The sequence below is a fragment of the Lactuca virosa genome, chromosome 9 (genome assembly GCF_052849685.1).
Source record: "Lactuca virosa cultivar CGN04683 chromosome 9, Lactuca_virosa_CGN04683_v6, whole genome shotgun sequence".
Classification (NCBI taxonomy): Eukaryota; Viridiplantae; Streptophyta; class Magnoliopsida; order Asterales; family Asteraceae; genus Lactuca; species Lactuca virosa.
The window spans coordinates 104,982,208-104,992,900 of record NC_136434.1 but is presented as its reverse complement, the minus strand read 5'-3'; the positions used below and the strand labels follow the sequence as shown (position 1 = coordinate 104,992,900).

General features: G+C 35.7%; 1 protein-coding gene across 1 annotated transcript; it reads left to right on the top strand.

The window, feature by feature from the left end:
• The first annotated feature begins 8,337 nt into the window (after positions 1 to 8,337).
• On the top strand, positions 8,338 to 10,207 carry GA20OX2 (gibberellin 20 oxidase 2). The gene is made up of 3 exons (XM_079071458.1): positions 8,338 to 9,014; positions 9,102 to 9,423; positions 9,628 to 10,207. The coding sequence occupies exons 1-3, from the start codon at positions 8,455 to 8,457 to the stop codon at positions 9,895 to 9,897; spliced, it is 1,152 nt and encodes a 383-aa protein (XP_078927584.1). The 5' UTR covers positions 8,338 to 8,454; the 3' UTR covers positions 9,898 to 10,207.
• Positions 10,208 to 10,693: the final 486 nt, after the last annotated feature.

Sequence of the window (10,693 nt, the reverse complement as noted above, 5' to 3'; positions counted from 1 at the left end):
ACCATTCATCGTCAAACTGCTCGTCACTGATAACCTGCAAAAATTAAGCAGATTTAGGAACCCAAAGTTTCTTGGGTCCACGTGAGCCTTTTACAGAAGAGGGAATCGCAATAGAAAGATCAACCAAATATGTTCGTTTTATTAAAGTGGTTTCATCTTTCCTTTTGATGGTAAAAACTTTAATTTTGTTAGTTTTTGTTTTGTTTGAATCAGATTGTGGATTTTTATTTTAATTCTTAACAAAGACTTTCTTTTGTTTCCTATCCTGAGTTGTCGTTTTCTTCTTTTGCATTTCGTATTCTAAAACGAGCTTTCCTTTTCCCTTGATATCCTTGTTAGGATTTTTCTTTGATTAAAGATGAGGAGGTTGGGATTTAGGACCGAAACTGCTCTTTCGGTTCTTGTTACTGCTAGATTTGGGACCGAAACTGCTTCTGTGGTTCGTTTGACTGCAGGATTGACACTGGGAGCATGGATTAGAGTTAGCCTTAGAACTTTCTTTCACCTTGTGATTGGACGCCTTTTCTGTGCGAACATAATTGGGGTTTTGGGAGGGCCAAAACTGCTTCCTTTCATTGAGATTCTTTTGATATCTCCTGTTCCGCTGTTGTTTTTGTTCAGCAAGCTGCTTCTGAGACTTGTGAATGTTTACATTCGGCTTTGGTCTTTTTGCACAAGTTTCGCTCTTCAATGAAGAGGTTTCGCTTGCTGCCTTTTCAGGTTCGCTTTGAATTCCTTTGATACCACTTGTGCTTGGTACATCAAAGCTTGTTGGCTTGTTGAGTGGTTCTGCCACGTATCTGCCTTTGACTCTCCATGAGGTTCTTTCTGATAAACAGACAGTTTCTTCTGCATTGTCGATTGGAGCGGACCAAAAGTAATCATCACAGCCGCCTGCGTTGTCTTCGTTTACTATGGTTGTAAGTTCAGCGGTGTGTTTCGGAGTACCTCCTGTTGTAGTGTATACCTGGTTTGGTACTGTTTGTACCTTTTAATATACTACTGCCTTCTCTTTTAGAATTTTGACTTTGTCCTGGGATATCCGAGCGAACTCAACTGAATTTTCAGATATCAGACCTTTGGTGGGTTCGCTTTTGACAAATTCTGAACAGTCAACCACATCCTCTATAGAAATTTCACTCATATCACCGTCCTCGTCAAATTCAGAAGTGTTTTCCACATCTCTCTTGTTTTCTGAACTCAACTTGGTACTCAATGAGTCAAATTTCTGCATGGTTTCGGTCTTGATTTTCAAATTATCATTTTCGTCCAATACGTTTTTAAGCATGTCCTTATTGTCTTTGGACTTGATAAAGGACTCGATTTTGTCCAGACCGAATCTGTAGGCGTCAAAAGTTTCTTCTGATGAGACAATCGATTCACACTTATAGCAATCTGCGTCTATTTCGTCTTCCTTTAATTCAAGGAAAGGCAAAATCATTTTGTGAATCTTATCTCCAATCTCACAATTCAAATACAACTGAGTAATATTGAAATAAATACGTTTAGCAATTAAGCAAAAAATGTTCCTTTGTTTCAAAAGTTTCAAATTATCACGTTGCAAATAAATTATTTCGTCTTTTGCCCTAACTAACTCCACTTCCTTCTGCTCTATCCATATCCTCATTTCCTCACTCTTTGAAGACACCCTGCTGATTTGATCAGTTAGGTTAGAATTTGCTAGGCGATTTTGTTTTAGACTACCACTTAAACTAGAAAACTTGAATTTTAATTCATTTAAATCCTTTTCATAGTTAATAACTGGTATTTTCAGTGATTCGAGTATTGATTGTACCTTCCTGATCAATTGATCACATTCGTTGATCTGCTCACCCATTGGTTTGGCGACGAAGCATCTGTCTTCTCTTTCCTTCGCTTCATCAGACCCGCCATCCGTTGTGTAGCCTCTCATTTGTGATACTCCAGCAGTCACCATTAAGCACCTACCAGTAAACTCAGCACTATCTTCCTTCGCCACAAAAGCTCTGCCATGCAAGGGCTTGCAGACTTCTTCATCTTCAGAGTCGGCAGAACACACCTCTACTCCTCCGAACTCATCATCAACTAACTTCTCCTGCACAATCAAAGCATTCATAGAGTTGTTAGAGGTTTTCTTCTTCTTTATTTCCTCCAGTTTGCATAGGTGATACGCTTCATCATCTTCTCCATCTTTCTTCTCGGACAGCTTTCTCAACATACAATCTTTGGTAAAGTGATTTTTGTCGTGACAAAAATTACAGTCATATCCGGAGTCACCTACAAGCTTGTTCTCCTTCTTCGCTTCTTCTTGCTGAGGAGCATTTTTAACCTCCTCTTTCGCCTTTTCAGAACTGTAGCTCCTTTGCCAGTTTCGGTTCTTGGAGGTGGGAAACTTTTTACGAGCAAACTTCTTGGGATTGGAAATCATTAGTGCATATTCATCATTTGTCAGATCACATTCAGAGAGATCCAACTCTTCTTCTTCTTCAGCCATGTTCTTACCCTTTGAGAAAAGGGCCAAAGATCCCATACCAGACACCAACTTCGTTTCCCTAGTCACTACACTTTCATGTGACTTGAGTATTCCCACAAGCTTCGCCAACGAATAGTTTTTGAACTGTTCATGAGCTTTCATTGTCGATACCACAGCCATCCATTCGGGTCTTAAGCCATTCATAAAAGTGACCTTCTGTTCGATCACTTCTCTTCCAATTCCGTGATTGATCATCTTACTAAGAAGATGATTGAAACGATCGAACGCCTGAATGAGTTTTTCTTCTTGCTTTTGCTTGAAGTCACCAAATTCTGAAAGTAGAAGAGTTTGAATTGAATGCTCCAGATCCGCATCGGTAGAATATAGATCCTTAAGCATATCCCAGATTTGTTTTGCAGTCGTGCTTGAACTGACTAGACGAAAAGTATCCGATTGCAAGGCAAATCTGATCATCCTCATAGCTTTAATGTTATCAGTTTGTCCTTCTCATCTTGAGGAACTTTCTCTACATCGATCATCAGCTGATTGTACTCCTTTTGAGTTTTGATGACTTTATTAGTTCCGGACTGAGCAAACGGACCCAAGGTGATAGCTTCCCAGATTAGGTACCCATTATCCTCTGAAACAAGAGCATAGTCTCAAAGTGATGCGTCCAAACTTCATAATCTTGAGTGTATAAAATCGGGATTCTCGTAGTAGATCCAATGTTGTTGGATATGTTGATGGGGTTTGTTTGTGAATCTTCGTGAGACATGATGACCTGTTTTGAATATCTGTCAAGAACCAGACTTGTAAAGGTTGAATTAGGGTTTTATCAAAAACATGGAACAACGTCAATAAATGAGATGACGACTCCAACGATTTCAACAAAAGCGGAAACCCTAAAGAGATTCTTCCAACAGAAGAGATGCGTATGAATTACACAGCCTCCTGCTCTGATACCAATTGAAGAGAATTAAGTTCTCTATGATCGTTTAGATTCGTAACAGATTTAGTCAAACACAATAACATGTAAAGAACACACGATGAATCAAACAAGAGTTGAATGATTAATATGCTCCACCTCAGAAGAGCTCGACAAAGAACTTTGACTGTAGAGGTGTGCTAGGGTTATAGTACGATGAAAAGAATAATTATCAAAAGCGTACAGAGAATGATGCATGCATGCATCTTATATACTAAACCCTAATGACAAAAACACGGCTGGACAGGCCCAAACCATGACAACAATGGACCGAAGTAACAGGCCCAATGACGCAACTCTTAGACCCAACATATAATATATTAATAAATTCTCTCTCTCTCTCTCTCTCTCTCTCTCTCTCTCTCTCGTAATATCAATCCATGTCATTTCCTAGTTATGAGGGCAACCCAAAAAGAGCTTTACTATTATTCACTCAATATACCAATTTAAATAAGACCTTAGGCACCCTAATCCAATAGTCTCCCATTTATATAAGTCGTCAACTACAATTGCCAGTATATCTTTGACAATCACAGCAAATTCGATTGTTACAGTGGTCATCTTGTCGCATAGAGTTTTTCACAACAACCGACCAAGACTTCGATGATACATTCGGTCTGGTTATTAAACATGCCACAATTCGCATGCTTCTTAGCATTGTCATATCTAGAAAGTGACCAATCCACCAACTAGGTGGCAAAAATGTTTTTCTTTATGGTGATCTTTCTGAGGAGGTATACATGAGAAAACCTTCCGTTTATGCTCATCCTTCATTCCCTAATCGTGTTTTTCGTTCTCTTAAAGTTCTATATGGTCTTAAACAGGCACCACATGCGTGGTACCAACATTTTGTTGTCCTTGTCATCTTAATTGGATTTTACAGCAACCGTTTTAACTATTCTCTATTCACATATAACCAAGGAACATAGCAGATCTAACTTTTTCTCTATGTTCATGATATCATTATAACTGCTTCTAACCATTCTCTTATCACTCAATCTATCACTCATCTATCATCAGAATTCTCCATGACTGATCTTGGTCCTTTTTCTTTCTTTCTTGGCATTGCTGCTTCTCACACATCTCAAGGTATTTTCTGTTCTCAAATCGCTTTAGGTGAGGATATTATCTCTTGTGTGGACATTTCAACCTCCAATCCACGTTGTACTCTAACCGCCACTAATCCCAAACATTCACTTTCCGATGTTCCTATTTCCAATCCTACTCTTTATAAGAGAATAGTAGGTGCCTTAAAATATCTAACCTTCACGTGTTCGGATATTGCTTATGTTGTTCACCAGTTCTACTTATTCATGCATGATTGATCCTCGTGAACCTCACCTTTTGGCCCCCTAATGCATTTTATGTTATCTTCAGCACCCTCTCGCATGGTCTAATTCTACGTTTGTCTTTTTTAATCTTTTGGAGTTTTATTATGATGTTGACTCATCTGGCTGTCCTTAGACTCGCGTGTTGGCATATGGGTTTTGTGTTTATTTGGGTTACAATCTTATATCATGGTCGTCCAAATGTCAACATGTTGTTTCTCGATCCAGTGTCGAGGCTGAGTATTGAAAGGTAGCTAATGTCGTTGGTGAACTTGCATGGCCTCGTAATCTTCTCCTTGAATTATCTTGCCCATTAACTAAGGCTATAATTGTGTTTTGTGATAATCAATACCATGTACCTAGTGTCAAACCTAATACAACACCAAAATACCAAACATGTGGAAATTAATTTACATTAACTTAGGGAACATGTTTACAGTTAGTCACACACGTGTCTTGCATGTGCTATCAGCTTATCATTTTGCAAATATAGTTATAAAGGGACTCCTTACGAAGTTATTCCTCAACTTTCAGAATAGTTTGAGCATTTGTGAACCCCCAACTCAAACTGTGGGGATGTGTTAAGTAATCGTTTATTTCCCATTATATATATTTATAGTATAGGGTTCCCAATGTAAACTATTATATATATATATATATATATATATATATATATATATATATATATATATATATATATATATATATATATATATATATATGGGAAAATGAATATAACCTATAACGTATATAAGCTTAGGTACCAAAATTCATCATACTATGTCGTTTTGCATCATAGACGCATTGTAATCATCCAAAGTTTTTAATAATCAAGTCCTAACTTAATTTAGTACCAAGATTTTTAAAAATCTCATCATTATCATCCTCCTACATAATTTTTGTTTGCAACTATAATATTTATATAGTCTGGTAGGTGTTCGTTAAAAAGATATGATATAAGAGGAAGATAATAGTAATATTTCCAAAAACATGGAAGTAAATCAAGTTTGGTTGAAGTTTAAGAACATTATAATGCATATACAATATAAAACGACATAATATAGTGGATTTGGGTACCAAAACTTATATACATTGTAGGATACATTCACTTTTCCATATATATATATATATATATATATATATATATATATATATATATATATATATATATATATATATATATATATATATATATATATATATATATATATATATATATATATATAGACACACACACACGTTCTTTTAAAAACCAAAAGATTTGCGAGAACTTGAAATTTTCTAATCTGTTCATCATTTTTTTTAAATGAAACCACCAATATTAACGAAATATTGTGTTTAAGCCACATCTAGGCTAAAAAAAGGATTTGAGGTTTTTTTAAATGTTCTCACATATATATATATATATATATATATATATATATATATATATATATATATATATATATATATATATATATATATATATGAATCAACAGTCATATCTGCGTCCGCAGTTTATATGACTGTAAACGTGTAATATTCAACAACGGACGCTTACTTCTTAAGTCCTCATAAATCTTTTGGTTCAGCAACGCAATGCAAACTACGGGGGATTTTACCAAATCCAACACATTGTTATACAATACTTGGCTAGAATTAGTTAGGACTTCTAATTTGGTCACTTTGTTGTTGGTAAATATATATTGTAAAACTGCCAAATGAATAACGAATGTTTAACGAACACAATCAAATCCAAGGGACTTATAATTAGTTTCTTTAACAGACAACCAAACCCTAGTTACGTGCTGTTTGTTTTTTCTGAGACAAAATGTTTGCAGTCTGTGGACCACATCTGCAAACCTCTGTAGTAGAAGAGGTGGACCTAACGTCTGCAATCTGAAAGAAGAATACTATTTTTTTTAACATCTGCAGACTAGTATAATAAACTAAAATCTAATTAAACCATTTTTTAAACTTAAAAGAGTTTTTCAATAATTTTATGACATTATTATAGATAATTAACAAATGTATATCGAATTTTACGTATTGTTGTATAAAAATTGAAAATAAAATGATACGAATTAACGTATATATTTGATAAAACCAACAAACTTTGGTCGCAAAGATATATACTTAAACATTGTAATTAAGGATAAAATAATTTAACACGTAAAAGAGATGGCAAGAAACTTTGATTTTAAATAAAATTTTCAAAATTTTCATTTTACATTTTCAATTAAATCAATTAAAAACTGACCATAAATATTTATTCTAAGAAATGAATGATATTGCATTAAATAATGTTTTATAAAATTTGGCATAAAAATATAAGACAATATTACGATTTTTTTCATAACTGTATAAACAACTCTAACGACCATTATTGTAATTAAATTTTTATTTATAAATTTGTCACAAAAGTCATGATTGTGTCGTCGAACATTTTTTCTTTAAGTATTGTAAAAAAAATTTGAAATTGTTTATTTTAGATAAACTTGAAATAAATCTAAGTTTAAAATAAAATAAATAAATAAATAAATAACACTAAGATATATGTATTTTTTAGGCTAGAAGATGTCTGAAAATGTTTGAAGACTCTGGTCCACATCTACGCCAAGAAGAGGACGCGCAGCCCTTTTAAGTCGGCAAAAGTCTGTGAAGCCTAATATCTGCGTGTGGTTTGCGCGGCGCATACAGAAGAGACCAAGGTGCTGTTTGTTTTTTATAAAAAACCATTTCAGTCCACTTATTGTTGCGCCGCGCAGCACTTGGCCCTCGCAGCTGTTTGTTTTTCAGAAAACTTATGACTTAAAAACTGATGTGCATGTGCTGCGTGACGCAGCAGTAGACCAACTGCTTCAAACATCTTCACACCTTACTTTAACTTACTGCAGCAGTCTGCAGACGTGAAAAAACAAACAAACTTTTTATTAAATGTTGCAGCCGTTTGGTCCACCTCTTCTGCTACAGAGGGTCGCAATGGTGGTTCGCAGACTTTAGGCATTTTCGTTTCGAAAAAACAAACATCATCCAAAAAAATCTGCGGACAAGAAACAAGCAGAACCTTAGAGTCATCTTTCAGATCATTGAACTCCATATATTTTAGTGATGGCCGTTGGTCCTATTCTTGAATACCCGTCTTCAAGTTCGGACTCTTGATATACACAATGACTAATAGAAGAGAACCGAGTTTTACAGCGGTAAAAGAATGGATTCAACCCCGAAATAAACGCCAAAATGCCATAGGGAAGTGCTTTCCTGTCAATATTACAAAAGACAAATGAACTTCTGAACATCTGCCCAGCTTGTCAATACATCGACTACTTGCATGCAATTTTTGTGGAACTAGAAGTCCTTTTTTGCAAATGTAAAACTTTGCTCTCAACTTTTGAAAAATGCGTCATTCTGTTGTTACTCAAAAAACTAAAACATCGTTGTTGACAAAGTGTAAAATTCTTGTTTAATCTTTTTAAGCATTGCAATAAAATTATATCTTTAAGTTGTTTTTTTAAATAAAGAATTATTGTTTTGCACTATGCATAGAGTGGGTCCTATAAGATTCCAAAGAGGGAGGTTCGCAGATTACCCATATAAACGGCCTTGGCGTTTCTTTTATCACACCTCTCAAACTCATACTAGCTAGCATTCATCATTTCTCTCTCTTCTTATTCAAATTTTCCTTCGATCAACAAGAAAGAATTAATGCAATGGCAATAGATTGCATGATTAAGACACCATCGTGCATGTCTTCCCTCAAGGAAGAGCTCAAAGAAGACCAACAAAGGTCACTCGTGTTCGATGCATCAGTCTTACAACACGAAACCAACATACCCCAACAGTTCATATGGCCCGATAATGAGAAACCCAACTCCAAAAAATCTAAGGACCTAGACGTTCCTTTGATAGACTTGGAAGGCTTCCTTTCTGGACGCTCGAGTTCAACCAAGGAAGCCTCCATGCTCGTTGGTAACGCTTGCCAAAAACATGGTTTTTTCCTAGTGGTAAATCATGGAGTTGATGCAAACCTAATATCTGATGCTCAAACATACATGGACTTGTTCTTTGAGCTTCCGCTTTCAGAAAAGCAAAGAGCTCAAAGAAAAGCCGGTGAAAGCTGTGGATATGCTAGTAGCTTCACTGGAAGGTTCTCCTCTAAACTTCCTTGGAAAGAGACGCTCTCTTTCCGATTCTCAGCTGAGAAGAACTCGCCCGATATAGTTAAGGACTACTTCGAGAACACAATGGGCAAAGAATTTGTTCGACTCGGGTATATTTCAAATCACACAAGTATCTCTTTTGGTATTTATGTAAGCTAGTTTTTACTACCATAGACTAAATGATTTGATTGTTGCAGGAAGGTGTATCAAGAATATTGCAATGCCATGAGTAAACTTTCTCTAGGGATCATGGAGTTATTGGGGTTGAGCCTTGGGGTTAGCCGAGCTCACTTCAAGGAATTTTTCGAAGAAAATAATTCTATAATGAGACTCAACTACTATCCACGATGCCAAAAACCAGAGCTCACCTTAGGAACGGGGCCTCATTGTGACCCGACATCGTTGACAATTCTACACCAAGATAACGTTGGTGGGCTAGAAGTGTTCGTGGATAATGAGTGGCGTTCCATTGCACCAAATTCAAGTGCTTTTGTTGTCAATATCGGTGACACATTCATGGTAATCAACCTGTTCATGATTAGCTTACATGTAAATGGTTTTACAGATAGTACAGGGATGGAGCCTAATTAATTTCTTTTTTCCATCTTGTACTGTTTTGTTTGTATTTGGTGTTTTGGCTTTTGTCCAAGCACTTTTTAACTGCATTTTCTTCTTCTTTTTCGAAGTTGGTTTTAAAGTTAATCTGTTATTTGTTTACTACAGGCACTTTCAAATGGAAGATACAAAAGTTGCTTACATAGAGCTGTGGTAAACAACAAAACTCCAAGAAAGTCACTTGCTTTCTTTCTATGTCCAAAGAAGGATAAGGTGGTGAGCCCACCAAACGAATTGGTGGATGAAAATAACCCAAGGGTATATCCAGATTTTACATGGGCTACTTTTCTTGAGTTCACTCAGAAGCATTACAGAGCTGACATGAACACCCTCCAAGCTTTTTCAAACTGGGTTGAACAGAAAACCAGCAGAACTTGATATCACATCAATGTCAACTAGTGTACTCTCTTTTTCTTTCCTCTCTTTGACACGCAAACATGAATATAGATGAAGCTGGATGATAATTGTCAAGGAGAGTTAAATCAATGCATGAAGATGTATGCATGCTTTGATATCTTTCTCCTTTTTGTATTTTTAGGGTGACAATTGAAGGAGGAAAGCAATGTTAAGGACCCAAGGCAAGATTTTAATCTTCTTTGGGGGCTAAACTAGGAATAAAGAGAAGCATATAAATGAGCCAATTTTGTAATTTTCTTTTGGACTATATGTAGAAAAGCTTATTCCGTCATCACTAGTACCATTATCCTAGTATTTTAGCTGCTACTTGTATATATAAATGCCAAAAAAATATTCACTCATCACTAGTAGCGTTACCCTCTTTCTTTATATTCAATCCACGTCTCGTTTATGATGTTTTTTCTTTTGCATTTATATCCAAATCTTTCCTCTAAATAATCATTCTCTTGGGAGCATAACTTGATTTACCTTCTTAAATCCATGCATATAGACTCGCATGGAGAGTTTAGGCCTGTTTCCTTTATAAAGTATGCTTAAAAATAAAACATCAATGAAAAAAGATTGTTGTGTAAGAATCCAAATGAAGCTAATTGGGTTTTCAATTCGAAGAGTGAAACCTTGATATGCTTAGAATCGATGCTTGAAACAGCATAAAGATAAGCAACCACTTCAAATTAAAGTACGTACATACATGCACAATGAGAAGCTAATACGGCTTTCTGGCCGTCGTTGCCGGAAAGCCCTTGGAACCGATGTC